The sequence below is a fragment of the Taudactylus pleione genome, unplaced genomic scaffold (assembly GCF_031769625.1).
Source record: "Taudactylus pleione unplaced genomic scaffold, aTauple2 ptg001573l, whole genome shotgun sequence".
NCBI lineage: Eukaryota > Metazoa > Chordata > Amphibia > Anura > Myobatrachidae > Taudactylus > Taudactylus pleione.
In genome coordinates, this window is record NW_028285970.1 from 3,588,596 (window position 1) to 3,604,748 (window position 16,153).

The following is a 16,153-nucleotide window of genomic DNA, read 5'->3' on the forward strand; positions in this document are numbered from 1 at the left end:
CTCAAAATTGACCACAATAACACAACTGCAGAATCCAACACCAAGAGGTCTTACAGGCACTTGAAGCTGTGTCCGTTTGGTCTTCTCTTTGACAGAACTTCTGAAAGTGTTAAGCAGTTTTTCTTTGGCACATGCAACATGATAGAACTCAGAACATTTTGCATACCCTGAAATAAAATAAAAAAACAAGACAAAATAGGACAAATAAATTCTCTATAATACACCATATTGATAAAAATTATATTACATTATTGGCAAGCATACAACAGGCAAATCTCCGAGGAACATGGGTTTATTAAAGGAGATGACACTGTCATTTGAATGTAAAACACAATTATAATGTACAGCAGTGATTTCCAACCTCGGTCCTCAAGGCACAATAACAGGTCCTGGTTTTAGTGATATCCATGGTTGAGCACAGATGGTTAAATCAAAATAACTGAGGTACTGATTACGGTACTGAAGTACGGTTATCCTTAAAACGTGGACTGTAAGTGTGCCTTGAGGACCGTGGTTGGGAACCCCTGATGTACAGTATGGAGGGTTTTTAAAAAAACTTTTTAAACACAATTGATTTCCTTACTTCATTTGCAAGTTATTTTTGCTATAAATACTTTTTGGCTATTATAATTATTACTGACAGTCCAAGATTCAGTACAAGTTAAAGCACTATCACTGCCTGAGTTACCCTTGAGTAACATCAAGACCACCTTGGTCAGGAAAGACCAGGGTCTCAGTGCCTGCTGGTTGATGACGATAAATAGTGCAAATCGGCCAGTGGTGGGCCAAAACGCCTCTAAAACATCATAATATGTGTAGCAACTGCATTTTAGAAAAACAAACTAAAAACATTATATCCTATACAGCACAGGTTCTCAAACTCGGTCCTCAGGGCCCGAAACAGTGTACGTTTTCCATGTCTCCTCACAGAATCACAAGAGAAATAATTAGCTCAACCTGTGGATCTTTTAAAATGTGTCAGTGAGTAATGACTACACCTGCGCACCTGCTGGGTGATCTGGAAAGCATGACCTGAGGACAGAGTTTGAGAACCACTGCCATACAGTATATAAAAATAAGGTAAAGATGGCATCTCTCTTTATTACTGGTCCTACAACTATAGACTCTTCGGTTTACATTCCTGCAAGAAGATAGAAAACAAATGTTGTTGAGGAATGATCCAGTTTGTCTAAAATAAATACACAGTTAATATATGTTATCATAGCATCAATTGAGGAAACACACTGTAGAAATAAAACATATTTACATAAATCCAAATGAGTTTAGATAACATAATGACCTTTTATTTTATCCATCTTACCATCTTCCTGGCTTTTAAATCTGATTTGATGAAGAGGGCTCTGTTGCTGATTCAAATCATGTCCAGAGTGTTCACTATTCTGTATACCCTGATCGGAGATAGTGGACAACATATTTCTGTCATTGGCCAGGACTTTGCCACCCATGGTACTTAAACATTGACAGTTTGTACAGTGATTTGGGTGAGTGCAAAGCTGTAGGTTCTTAGCACCAATAAAAACACCAACTTCCCCGTCTTCTGAAAAGCCATAATTCACAAAACCTCCTGTATGTTCACCAGTGGGGAAATCAAGAGATTTTTCAGCAGTAATATTTGTAGGCTGCTGCTTGTCAGAGGCATTTTCCTTTGTGGATACACTCTGTAATTCATTTATTTTTATCACTGGCAGCTTTAACTCATCTTGTGGCTTCACAAATTTACTGTCCTGCATTTCCACCTTTTGGCCACAGGCATTGTGGTCAACGTGTAAGATGCAAATAGTGTCTTTGGTTTTATCCTCTGTGCAAGATACTTCACCACTATCAATAACAGCTAGAGCTGAGTAGTCCAAGACCGGCTCATCAGTGTAAGCTGACCCAACTGGACTTGAAGGAACAAGCAGAAAATTCCCATATCGTGAAGGTGACTTGCTTTCTGATAACACTACTGAAGTTACCTTATTCCTTTCTGTCTCCAATTCCTCTGATTTACTATAAGGTGGGCCTGTTTGGCGAGGTGGACTGTAGCTTTCTGAAGGCCACTGGCTCCTTGCTAAAGTCCTAAGAAGTGACGGTGGCATGCTGTGATAATTATGCTGTCTGTTGCTCTCTGTATATGTGACATTACTCCAACTATGTGGCATCGTCTTACAGGAGATATTTTTATGGTCTTTTATTATTGTCTTTTTCACTTGCAAAGAGTCCACAGCTGAAATTACTTTTAATGTGTCCACAGTTAATGCAGAAAGGTCCTGTAGGTGCCCTATCTGACTGACCAAAGAAATCATGGAGTCCTTGATGAAAAATACTGTATCATTTATCTCCTTAAGCTGCAATGACATGTCTTCAGTTCTGTGTACAAAAGAAACAAATTAATTTACTAAGGAGAAAAAGTTTTTTTTCTGTTTATCACAATACAATAATTGGAATGACCCTGCGCAAGAAAGAGACAGCTGGTAAACTCCTCCGGCGTTATCAAACCAGATAAATAATATAACCACAACAATAATGAAAATACAGCGCCCCACTGAAGGGATATGGTACCAAAATTCAATGAAAATATGCAATGGTGTCTGTAGTCCAAATTCTCCAAATTTTGTGGATTGACAATCATCGCCAAACTGTCAGAATAGCCATCACATGGAAAGAACAATAAAAAATATTCATAGTATAGTAGGTTTTGATTCTTTCGATAAGATAGAAAGGGCCCAAACACATTCTCTCTACTGTGCCGATGAAGTCTCAGGAAGAAAAGGGAACACCCTTAGGGAACAAATGCTTAAGGAGGTGGTGCTCACTTGTATGCTTACATCGATCTGGTGATCCCAGACTTATAAATGTATGTTTCAAATCCTTCTACGTATTTTAAAGGGGTCACCATGTATTGTAAACAGAATAAATTAACAGCTCACATGTATGCTTACATATAGCAAGTTGGTAGCACGTACATAGCGGTTCCTTTTGGCCCCTGCAGGAAATCCTTTTGTACAACACAATTCACATTCTACTCAGAATAAATTAAGAAACATTTATTGAATTAAAATACATAATACAATGTGCTAATTTTGAAGCTACCTGGAAGATGGAAAAACCGTCAGAATATCACAACGTGAAAACAGCGGGGACCCAATACCCTCACCGTGTGAATCTGGTCCTAGGTAGGTTCTGCACTGGTCGATAAACACCACTCCGCCAATGCGTTTCGACTCTATGGTCTTGAGAAAAGACAATAGAGTCGAAAAACGTTGGTGGTGTGGTGTTTCCTAATTTATTCTGAGTGGAACGTAAATCGTATTGTACAAAATGAGGTCCAGAAGGGGCCAAAAGAAACCGCTATGTGCGTGCTACCAACTTGCTATATGTAAGTATAATGTGAGCTGTTAATTTATTCTGTTTACAATGCGTGGTGACCACTTTAAAATTTGCAGAAGTATTTGAAAGATACCTTTATAAGTCAGGGATGACCAGATCGATGTAAGCATACAAGTGAGCACCACCTCCTTAAGCATTTGTTCACTAAGGGTGATCCCTTTTCTTCCTGAGACTTCATCGGCACAGTAGAGAGCATTTGTTTGTGGTTTAAGACTTGGGTCCTTTCTATCTTATCGAAGGAATCAAAACCTACTATACTATGAATATTGTTTTATTTTTCTTTCCATGTGATGACTTTTCTGACGTTTTGGAGAGGATTTTCATTATTGTTGTGGTTATTTTTCTGTTTAGAAGGACTAGGGCAGACATGTAATAGGCTCTGAACTGCTGGTCCCTCCACAATTCTGTACAAATAGCCTCTGGGTTTAAAGCGGACATTAGTTTTAAAGGCAAATATAACCTAGTTTTGCCTTAAAATTAATAGCCGCTTTAAATATAGTGGCTATATGTCTGGAATCGTGTAGGGACCAACAATTCAGAGCCTATCACATTTGGGCCTAAAAGTTTTATTTTTTATTGTAGATAATGCCAGTTAGAACGAGTTATTCTTATGGAAACCTGTCAGGTTCACTTTATAAGTGAATGTTTATCGATCTTATTATAATAGACAGAAAGAAAACCCATAGGCATTACCGTAGAGTCGTGGCATGAATTCTTTCACTGTCACTGGAATGTAAACGTTCATTTTTCTCATGAAAATAGGTTTCCACACATTTTTCCTCAAAGTCATGAAGTTTCCTCAGATCGTCATCACTGAGGTAAAGTTCTAAATATACGCAAATATTTGAAATCAGTATTTCACAATATATTTTTCATATTTTGATAACTCTGATTCACTTTTGTTCGCATAAATATACATCACATACATGTCCACAGAACTAACATTCTGAGCTGTACATAGATTAACTAGGATTAAAGCTAGCTTACTGTTTATTATTTATAATGCAACAAAAGAATGACAACTGAGGAACAAATTGTTTTAGTACTCTAAGCGATTTTACAACCCACCAAAAATAACTTCCACTGCCCCAATAATATGCCAGAAGTGTATTAGTCTGTGTTGTGATATTGTTCAACTTCTCTACCTCTGTCATGGAAAAGAGAAATGGTAACGTTGGATATGAGCTGTCATACACTTTCACCCAAACTGCTACTCATACCAAACAGTACCTGCTGTTCAATATAAATTAAGAATATATTTTTTTATTACAAAAATGGCAGGAAAGTAATTATGAACCTTAACCACATGGTGGCACTAGCGTTCTATCTAGCAAACCAAATCAAAAGAAAATACATTTCTGGAACTAGGATTGTTTAATATTTTTAAACAGTAGAATTCCCAGTGGTACATTAAAGTGATTCTCTGAATGTCCACATTGTACAATAATGTCAGCAAGGAGCTGAATTTAATTAGGCAGTTTAAAAGGATGAAAAGAAGCTGAACTGTGGGTTGTAAGTGTGTTAATCACAGGAAAACACTATTCTTATACAGCTCGCTACAGACAAATCAAGCCATAAAGCCCTGTAGAATACAGCTGGTGATTAAACTAATTAATTAACATTTTTACACTCACTGTTTAAACTATTATTTCTTGTCCATTAAACCACTAGTGTCATCTTATGCAACACACAATACAATACAGAATTGTGCACACAGAAATCATCAGCAGGTATTCATTGTAAAGAAGAAACTCTGGCAATGTTTCTACAAGCAAACAACTGGTCAGCAATTTGCAAAAACAGTGACAGTTCTTAAGGATTTTCTCTTAGAAATTTCTGATCATAACAATAACGTCCTGGTTTGAATATTCATGAATACAGACTGGATTTCACACTACTTATTACCATCTTGTGTACAGACACAGTGCAGCTTGTCATAATGTCACCATTGCAACATGCTTCAAGTTACTCAGATGGGAGGAAGTAACGGTGCAACATATGTACTCTTAAGGCTCTTACACACTAGACAATATCTTGAACGATTTGGCTGATTCCGACGCCGCGGAACAACAAAGAATGTAAGCGCTCACGAGCAGGGCCCTCGTCCCTCAAATGCTTCTCCTATCCCTACTTATAGTTTCATTTACTACTAACTCCCTAATTGGAATCCAACATTTGGTTGCTGAGGCCCTGCTGCTTGTGTTATGCAGCTATATTTATAAACCATGTCCTTGTCCTGCATTGTTTTGTATTACTATTACTGTTTTTCTTGTGTGCTCATTTATGTACTGTGTAAGGCGCTGCAGAACCTTTGTGGCACCATACAATAAAGGATAATAATAATAATTACATCCAGTGTGTACGCATCATACCGAATCGCGCCCCCGCGGGTCGTCCGTCGCATCCTCAGATCTTTTGGACATGCAGAAAGATCTGAGGATGTCTCTATCGATGCCATGCTACCGCCACCGGTAAGTGTATATACACCTGCTGATGTCGGCAATCCCACCGGGTCCCGTCGCTCATGAGGGGGATGTAGTCAGCATACCTCCAAACGGGATGCCGGCAGTTGAAATCCCGGCGCAGGAATCCAGATCCTGGTTGGTACTTTATCTCTCCACTTTCTCTCTCTCCTTTGCTTAGTACATCTACCCCAGAATGTTGACATTCTAACAATGTTGACATAATATGTTCAATTTGAACATTACAACCATGTTGACATTTTCCTGTCAACATAATTAATATCAGACAGATATACAGAACCCCAAATGCCCATTACCACATCTCCTGCCCCTAGACGAATTTCTCAATATCCGTTCTCATTCTATACCGACCAATTCATAGGTCGCTTATTTTTAGGTATATATGCTGGATGCAATTCCAAGGGGGCGATTCAATGTAGCTCCCATATTAACTGCACAGGAGCTACTCAATTATTTGTGTCCAACAGCCCCGAGGCTGCAATTATCATGGATTTCTGCGCGAACCTTACTGCAGTTCGATCAGAAATTTGCATAAAGTAGGGCTTTGGGGCTGGTGGAGTGTACCGGGCGTTGTGTAACTGCAGCACACCCGGCATATAGCATGGAAGAAGCTGTTTAACATGGTTAATCCTGTGTATTCTCGCACAAAGAACAGGAATGGTCGTGAAAACAATTCACTAGCTCCCGTGCAATGGAAGTTACAGGAGCTACAGGCAATTTAATCACCCTCCCCCACCAGCGTCTGCTATTAAAGCACTTTCAACATTCAACTGAAAACTTTATCGGCATGTACAGTACATACAGTTCTGTAACTTTTACTAAATACACTGCTATACTTTCTTGCTTCTTTTTGTGTTATTTTAAGATGCTAATCTTACAAAATTTGCAGAATACATAGGAATAAGATTCACAAAAATGAACTTATTTTAGATTATGTAGAATAATAATGCTAAATTACATTACAGCTAACCTTGCTTATTGTTACACATGAATACATTTTTAAACCACCTGTTAGTAATGGTACATTTGATTGCCACATGTTGTTAAAATAGTCCTAAATATATCTTATTTCATGGCCTTGTTAATAATTACATAAAAAAACAAGTATAAGTCATAGTGGTGACTTCTCAGCATTTCTGAAGCAGACAAGGACCTAAATTACAATAGATGACCCAAAATCATTGTGGATGGAGTGGTGACTAGTAGTATAATAGTATTTTTTTCTTTATGAAAAAGATCAAAACAAAACAAAAGAAAATGTAAAGAACTGAAGTGGGAAATGTTAGCTCAAAGTGCTAGCTTGTTCCGGTATATACTTAAATTGATTTAATAAATCATATCTGTGAATACTTACTCAATCCTACGTCACCTTCATCCTGGTCACCCTCGCTGTGAGAGTTATGGTGGCATAGACGGCTGATCAGCAGATACACATGGCTCAAGAAGATTAGTGGAGGAGGTAACCATGGCTTGTCATAGTACATTATGATGTATCGGTAGCGGTTATACTTCCAGAGTTTGTGAGTGACATTTCTCATTTGCTTGTATACATGGCTGAATTGAAAGAAAGTGAATTAATATGAAAACAAAAACCATATTGTTTTAAACTACAGTAAGAAACATTTCATTTTGTTTTTTACTTCTCATGATGAAAAATTGTGCGTTACTAATTTCCAAGGCCTGTAATATTTCTCGCGGTATAAGCAAGCTGGTGCACATCATTAACTGGGACACTGTACGTTCTTAGTATCACTAGTGGCTCACTCACACATATCTGCCCTGTGACAATGGGTAAAAACACATGAAACCTAACGCATTAGTCATGCGATTTGAATGCATTTTCCATGCACCTTTCAATTGTTGTTCATTTACCTAAACAATTCATTGTACTTTGTGGTAAAATGAGGATAGGTGGGGTTGGTGAGCTACTGATTTTGTGCTGTGATGGTGGGATCCTCCCACACAAGTTTGAAAAGAGGATGTGAAAACATCTATGGGCTAAACCGAGGATACAGACCAGGTGGGGCTGAGGCAGTCAGACCTGAAGGACAGTGCCCATACATGCAAGAAGTAGGCAGGACTTTGAGACTTAATGTGAAGCTGTTTGCAGACTACAGTAGCTACCCCTTTATAGATAGGGCTGCAGAAATGAGGTAGTGCACTGAATGGGGGCTAGGCTGTTTACCCTTATTTGAGCACCCAAATACTGCACCACTGACCACTCTACTGAGTAAAATACTCCTGAACGGGGCGTGGCCTGGAGTAGCTTGGTGTAGGCAGCATTTTACCAGCTCTCCCGCATATATCCTGAATATATCCTTGTCAGTTAAATACTCTGGCTTTATGGACGCTACCAGAGTTGGTTAATACCGCCTGCCTCCTTTGGTGCACCGTGCTAGACTCCTGTCCTGGCGATTTACATTGTATCTCCCCGGAGCTGAAGTTGGCCTGTCCATCCTGCCTGCGGTCCGGTGCCTCTGTCCTTGCTCTAGGTCTCTGCTGCTGTTGTTCGGGCTGATACTTACCTGCCGGTCTCTCCCTGGTTTCTGACTGCGACTTTGGTGCTCTGGGACCTCCGCTGTCGGTTCTCTGCGGGCTTTGCCTCGCACTGCCTATTTGAGCTGTGCTGGAAGTGGTCGCCGCCATTTTGGACTTCTCCCTGATCTGCCGTTGCGACTTTGTAGTCTCCTCTGGAACGCTGCTCCTGGTAAGGCTGTTACCCTTCTAGTGGGCCTCGTGTTGTTGGCTGGGATATCATCCTCCTGCTGCCCATCGTGGGATTCTCCTTCTGGCCCCGACATATGTAAGGGCTGACTGCCATCTATCATCTGATGCACCTGGCGTTGAAGTTTACGAAGTGCTGGTGATATCGGCCATTTTGAGCTCTCCTATCCGGGTACGTCTCCTGGTCTTGAGCTCTGGTGGCGTACTATCCCTCCACCGGCTTCCCGCTGAGTGTTAATTTCTGCAGTACGCATCCTGTTTTCCTGCTGTAAAGGAATTCCTGCTCTGTGACATTTCTCCCTAAATATGGCTCTCTCTGTGCAACAAATCCTTCAGGCTGTCAGGGCCTCTACTCAAAAGCTTCTTACACAGCTCGACAATATACAGGCGGACACCCTTCCTTTATGTGTTACTCTTGAGAGATGCTGTGATGTGGATGAGCAACCTACACAACCAATTTATGAAGTTGCAGCCATCACAGCTTTTACAACTGACTTCATCCAAAATGTATTCCTTCCAATGGATGTGATTAAATCTGAGTCTAATTGCTATCCTATTTTTGGGTGTTCTGATGTTGCTGTTGTACCCCAGATGATTTGTCCTTTATCTCTATTGTGTGTGCCGAGATACCAGGGTTTACCACCCCAATATGCCTCTTCTGTTCCCCTTCATATGTGCCGAGATGGGACTGTCACTTCAAATTCACCTTTTCAAGGGATAGAGTTGTAGCCGGACTAATACTACTATTTTGAAGCATGTTACTATGTTTAGTTGCTGGAAATTCTATATATCCTGGTGTTGTATGTTTAATTCAACTTTTCTCCTGGTTTTATTTAAGATCTGTATTGCCACTTCTCCATTGGAATGGTATATCCTGTTTTAGTTTTTAAATTTTTTTTATTTTATGTGCGCTGCAACATCTGTATATCTGTGACATATATGCTGATTAATATGGGAATTGTTCCAGTTATGTATAGTATAGGATAGTTGAGTTCTGCCCAGCTTAGGAGATGTGACCGGACTAATACTAGTATTTTGCAATATATTATTATGTTTATCTGTTGGTAATTTTATATATCCTGTTGAATGCTTCATTCAATTTTTCCCCTTTGTAATATGGGTATATTTCGGTTTGTAATCTATTGCTATCTGTCCGGTGGAATGTATTAAAATTTCTAATGTTGCAGGAGGGCTGGGGCTAGTCTGGCCTAGTTTAGGGCCATTAGTTTATTGCCCCTGTCATTTATTTAATTATAATCCTTTAATTGGGCTGGGTTGGGGGGGGGGGTTAGGGCTGAGTAGTTAGTGGCGGGTTGGGAGTTAGGGGATCCAAGTGTGCCTGGGTTGGGGTTAGGTCATACAGGGTGGGGGGCTACGGGGAGGTTTGATTTTCTGGGGGGGGTTCATATATATTATTTAAATTATGTTATATTTTTATATCGGTAGACATGAGATTGTTTTTTCTTTGTTTTTTTTATTTTTCTCCTCAGTATTACTCCTGTTATGCGGTATAATACATACTACCTAGATAATATGTATGTTTATAAGACATATCTTATATAGCCATAGATTAGGTGGGCTCAGATGGCGCCTATGAGTCCGCCCTATACTATCCGTATGGTTTGAGTTAGGTATATATATACGTTTGCTATTTACCGTGGATTATGATTTCTATACATGTAACACCTGATTGCTTATTACTCTGTGATCTACACTCTATGTCTGCTGATATTATTATCATTCTGTAATTTTTTGTATAATGTTTGGGTATGTCTCAAAAAATGTAATAAAAAAGTTCAGTTTTAGAACACATCTGTGGGAAACAGCTTATTGAAAACCATTCATTCTATTTTAACTAGGGGTGTGCACCGGCCACTTTTCGTGTTTTGTGTTTTGGTTTTGGATCTGGATCTTTCTTCGTGTTTTGGATCTGGATTGGTTTTGCCAAAACCACCCTTCCGTGTTTTGGGTTCTGGGTTTTGTGTTTTGGATCTGTATTTTTTTTTTAAAAAGCATAAAAACAGCTAAAATCACAGAATTTGTAGGTTTTTCTGCTCCTATGCTATTATTAACCTCAATAACCTTAATTTCCACTCATTTCCAGTCTATTCTGAACACCTCACACCTCACAATAGTGTTTTTATGTCCAAAACGTTGCACCGAGGTAGCTGGATGACTATGCTAAGCGACACGAGTGGGCGGCACAAACACGTGACCCATCTAGGCGTGAAACTGCAGTGGCAGACAGGATGGCAGTTTGAAAAACTAGGCCCCAAACTGTACATAATGCAAAGAAAAAAAAGAGGTGCAAGATGGAATTGTCCTTGGGCCCTCCCACCCACCCTTATGTTGTATAAACAGGACATGCACACTTTAACAAACCAATCATTTCAGCGCCAGGGTCTGCCACACAACTGTGGCTGAAATGATTGGTTCGTTTGGGCCCCCACAAAACAAGCTGGCAATTAATGTGTCCCTGCACAAACTGGCTCTATGGAGGCAAGATGTCATCCTCATCCTCCTCATCCACCAATTCCTCACCCTCTTCAGTGTGTACATCCTCATCCTCACAAAGTATTAACTCGTCCCCACTTGAATCCACCACCACAGGTCCCTCTGTACCTTCTGGAGGCTGGTCTCCCTGGAAGAGCTGATAATTCATTTTGATGAACATCATCTTCTCCACATTCTGTGGAAGCAACCTCCTACGCCTTTCGCTGACAAGGTTCCCGGCTGCACTAAACACTCTTTCGGAGTACACACTGGAGGGGGGGCAACTCAGGTAAAATAGAGCCAGTTTGTACAGGGGCCTCCAAATTGCCTCTTTTTCCTGCCAGTACAGGTATGGACTGTCTGCCATGCCTACTTGGATGCTGTCACCGATGTAATCCTCCACCATTCTGTCAATGGTGACAGTATCATATGCAGTGACAGTAGACATGTCAGAAATTGTTGCCAGGTCCTTCAGTCCGGACCAGATGTCCAAACTTGGTCCTGCCTGCCCTGCATCACCGCCAGCGGGTTGCTTAGGATACCTAAGTTTTTTCCTGGCAGCCCCAGTTGCAGGAGAAAATGAAGAAGGAGCCGTTGACGTGTCACGTTCCGCTTCAGCTGACAGTGTGTTCACCAGCAGGTCTTTGCACCTCTGCAGGCTTGTGTCGGCCGGAAAGAGAGACACCACATAGGCTTTAAATCTAGGATCGAGCACGGTGGCCAAAACGTAGTGGTCTGATTTCAACAGATTGACCACCCTGGAATCCTGGCAAAGCGAATGAAGGGCTTCATCCACAAGTCCCACATGCCGAGCGGAATCGCTCCGTCTTAGCTCCTCCTTCACTTTCTCCAGCTGCTTCTGCAAAAGCCTGATGAGGGGAATGACCTGACTCAAGCTGGCAGTGTCTGAACTGACTTCACGTGTGGCAAGTTCGAAGGGCTGGAGAACCTTGCACAACACGGAAATCATTCTCCACTGCGCTTGAGTCAGGTGCATACCCCCTCCTTTGCCTATGTCATAGGTGGATGTATAGGCTTGTATGGCCTTTTGCTGCTCCTCCATCCTCTGAAGCATATAGAGGGTTGAGTTCCACCGCGTCACAACCTCTTGCTTCAGGTGATGGCGGGGCAGGTTCAAGAGTGTTTGCTGGCGCTCCAGTCTTCGGCACGCAGTCGCTGAATGGCGAAAGTGGCCAGAAATTTTTCGGGCCACCCAAAGCGTCTCCTGCACGCCCCTGTCGCTTTTCAGAAAATTCTGCACCACCAAGTTTATTGTGTGAGCAAAACATGGGACGTGCTGGAATTTGCCCAGATGTAATGCCCGCACAATATTGGTGGCGTTGTCAGATATCACAAATCCCCAGGAGAGTCTAAGTGGGGTAAGCCACTGGGCGATGATTTCCCTCAGTTTCTCTAAGAGGTTGTCGGCGGTGTGCCTCTTACTGAAACCGGTGATACACAGCGTAGCCTGCCTTGTAACGAGCTGGCATTTCTGAGATGCTGCTACTGGTGACGCTGCTGCTGTTGCTGCGTAAGGTGATACATCTACCCAGTGGGCTGTCACAGTCATATAGTCCTTAGTCTGCCCTGTTCCACTTGTCCACATGTCCGTGGTTAAGTGGACATTGTGTACAACGGCATTTTTCAGGACACTGAGGACACTTTTTCTGACGTTTCTGTACAGTCTCGGTATCGCCTGCCTAGTGAAGTGGAATCTAGACGGGATTTGGAACCGGGGACACACTACCTCCATCAATTGCCTAAATCCCACTGCACTAATGGCGGATACCGGACGCACGTCTAACACCAACATAGCAGTCAAGGCCTCAGTTATACGTTTTGCTTCAGGATGACTGCTGTCGTACTTCATCCTCCTCGCTAAGGACTGTTGGAGGGTCAATTGTTTAGTAAAAGTAGTGGTGTTCCTACTTCCTCTCTGGGATGATGAATGACTCCCAGCAGCAGCAACAGCAGCAGCGGCAGCAGTAGGCGTAGCAATGCAGGATCCTCCAGAGGAATCCCGGATAGGAGAGTCAGTCATGCCAGTGACATGGCCTGCAGGACTACTTCCGATCCTGACTAAGGAGGAAATTGACGAGGAGGGAGTTGACGGTGTGGTTTGCAGGCACTTGGATACAACAGGACAACGGGATTTAGGTGTCCCTGGACTGCTTACGGTCTTAGCCAAAGTTTCTGAACTTGACAGTAACTTTTTATGAACGCGCTGCAGGTGCCGTATAAGGGAGGATGTTCCTAGGTGGTTGACGTCCCTACCCCTACTTATTTCACCTTTACATATGGTACATATGGCAAGACAGTTGTTGTCCGGATTTGGATAGAAATATTGCCAGACCAAAGAGGTGGAATGTTTGGTCTTCTGCCCAGGCATGACCGTGATGGGCTTTTTCATCCCACGGACAACAACTGTCTCCCCCGGAGCCTGATTTAAACAAACCACATCACCATCAGAATCCTCCTCGCCAACTTCCTCCTCAGCGCCAGCTACACCAGTATCCTCATCCTGTTGTACTTCAACAGTGACATCTTCAATTTGCATATCAGCAAGTGGACTGTGGGTGCTCCTTTCAGCACTTGCAGGGGGCGTGCAAATGGTGGAAAGAGCCACCTCTTCCCGTCCAGTGCTGGGAAGGTCAGGCATCGCAACCACCACCACACTTGGACTCTCCTTGGGGATTTGTGATATCTTCTTAGAAAGCACAGTTCTTCGCTGTGCTTTTGCCAGCTTAACTCTTTTGATTTTTTTAGTGGGAGGAGGGCTTCCATCGTCATGTGAAGCTGAACCACTAGTCATGAACATACTAGGGATCGACCTTAGCCGTTCCTTGCCACTCCGTGTCGTAAATGGCATATTGGCAAGTTTACGTTTCTCTTCAGCTGATTTAAATGTCTTTTTCAAGGTCATTTTCCTGAACTTTGCCATTTGGGATTGTATGTGCCCTCTACTATGACATTGGGCATCGGCCTTGGCAGACGACGTTGATGGCATGTTATCGTCTATGTCATGACTAGTGGCAGCAGCTTCAGCACTAGGAGGAAGTGGTTCTTGATCTTTCTCTATTTTATTTTTATCGGAGAAAGTTTGGTCCTCCATTTATGTTATATCGATTTGATATATACGTGCGGCTAAACACAGAAAATAATTTTTTTTTTGGTTTGGACTGGAGTGTACTTTCGGGGGTTACAGCACCCTTTAACGGTCAAGCCAGCCGGCCCTTTACTTATGACACAGGCGCACGCTTGGCACTACTTTGTTGATGCACGTGCGGCTACTGCGCACACAATTCACAAACACAGAAAATAATTTTTTTTTGGTTTGGACTGGAGTGTACTTTCGGGGGTTACAGCACCCTTTAACGGTCAAGCCAGCCGGCTCTTTACTTATGACACAGGCGCACGCTTGGCACTACTTTGTTGATGCACGTGCGGCTACTGCGCACACAATTCACAAACACAGAAAATATTTTTTTTTTGGTTTGGACTGGAGTGTACTTTCGGGGGTTACAGCACCCTTTAACGGTCAAGCCAGCCGGCCCTTTACTTATGACACAGGCGCACGCTTGGCACTACTTTGTTGATGCACGTGCGGCTACTGCGCACACAATTCACAAACACAGAAAATAATTTTTTTTTGGTTTGGACTGGAGTGTACTTTCGGGGGTTACAGCACCCTTTAACGGTCAAGCCAGCCGGCCCTTTACTTATGACACAGGCGCACGCTTGGCACTACTTTGTTGATGCACGTGCGGCTACTGCGCACACAATTCACAAACACAGAAAATAATTTTTTTTTGGTTTGGACTGGAGTGTACTTTCGGGGGTTACAGCACCCTTTAACGGTCAAGCCAGCTGGCCCTTTACTTATGACACAGGCGCACGCTTGGCACTACTTTGTTGATGCACGTGCGGCTACTGCGCACACAATTCACAAACACAGAAAATAATTTTTTTTTTGGTTTGGACTGGAGTGTACTTTGGGGGTTACAGCACCCTTTAACGGTCAAGCCAGCCGGCCCTTTACTTATGACACAGGCGCACGCTTGGCACTACTTTGTTGATGCACGTGCGGCTACTGCGCACACAATTCACAAACACAGAAAATAATTTTTTTTTGGTTTGGACTGGAGTGTACTTTCGGGGGTTACAGCACCCTTTAACGGTCAAGCCAGCCAGCCCTTTACTTATGACACAGGCGCACGCTTGGCACTACTTTGTTGATGCACGTGCGGCTACTGCGCACACAATTCACAAACACAGAAAATAATTTTTTTTTTGGTTTGGACTGGAGTGTACTTTGGGGGTTACAGCACCCTTTAACGGTCAAGCCAGCCGGCCCTTTACTTATGACACAGGCGCACGCTTGGCACTACTTTGTTGATGCACGTGCGGCTACTGCGCACACAATTCACAAACACAGAAAATAATTTTTTTTTTGGTTTGGACTGGAGTGTACTTTCGGGGGTTACAGCACCATTAACGGTCAAGCCAGCCGGCCCTTTACTTATGACACAGGTGCACGCTTGGCACTACTTTGTTGATGCACGTGCGGCTACTGCGCACACAATTCACAAACACAGAAAATAATTTTTTTTTGATTTGGACTGGAGTGTACTTTCGGGGGTTACAGCACCCTTTAACGGTCAAGCCAGCCGGCCCTTTACTTATGACACAGGCGCACGCTTGGCACTACTTTGTTGATGCACGTGCGGCTACTGCGCACACAATTCACAAACACAGAAAATAATTTTTTTTTTGGTTTGGACTGGAGTGTACTTTGGGGGTTACAGCACCCTTTAACGGTCTAGCCAGCCGGCCCTTTACTTATGACACAGGCGCACGCTTGGCACTACTTTGTTGATGCACGTGCGGCTACTGCGCACACAATTCACAAACACAGAAAATAATTTTTTTTTTGGTTTGGACTGGAGTGTACTTTCGGGGGTTACAGCACCCTTAACGGTCAAGCCAGCCGGCCCTTTACTTATGACACAGGTGCACGCTTGGCACTACTTTGTTGATGCACGTGCGGCTACTGCGCACACAAT

The 16,153-nt window shown here is 42.5% G+C and overlaps 1 protein-coding gene across 2 annotated transcripts in view; it reads right to left on the reverse strand.

The window, feature by feature from the left end:
• Positions 1-16,153, reverse strand: part of TRPM6 (transient receptor potential cation channel subfamily M member 6) — a 187,545-nt gene that overhangs the window by 90,110 nt on the left and 81,282 nt on the right. Inside the window, exons 21-24 of one of the 2 annotated variants that reach the window (XM_088464054.1) lie at positions 7,228-7,427; positions 4,084-4,216; positions 1,322-2,370; positions 55-167 (exon numbers count right to left, since the gene is read on the reverse strand). In XM_088464054.1, the coding sequence (XP_088320180.1) occupies positions 55-167; positions 1,322-2,370; positions 4,084-4,216; positions 7,228-7,427 (1,495 nt within the window). Of the gene's footprint in view, positions 1-54; positions 168-1,300; positions 2,371-4,083; positions 4,217-7,227; positions 7,428-16,153 lie in introns of both variants that reach the window. The other variant, XM_088464053.1, reaches the window with a different exon arrangement.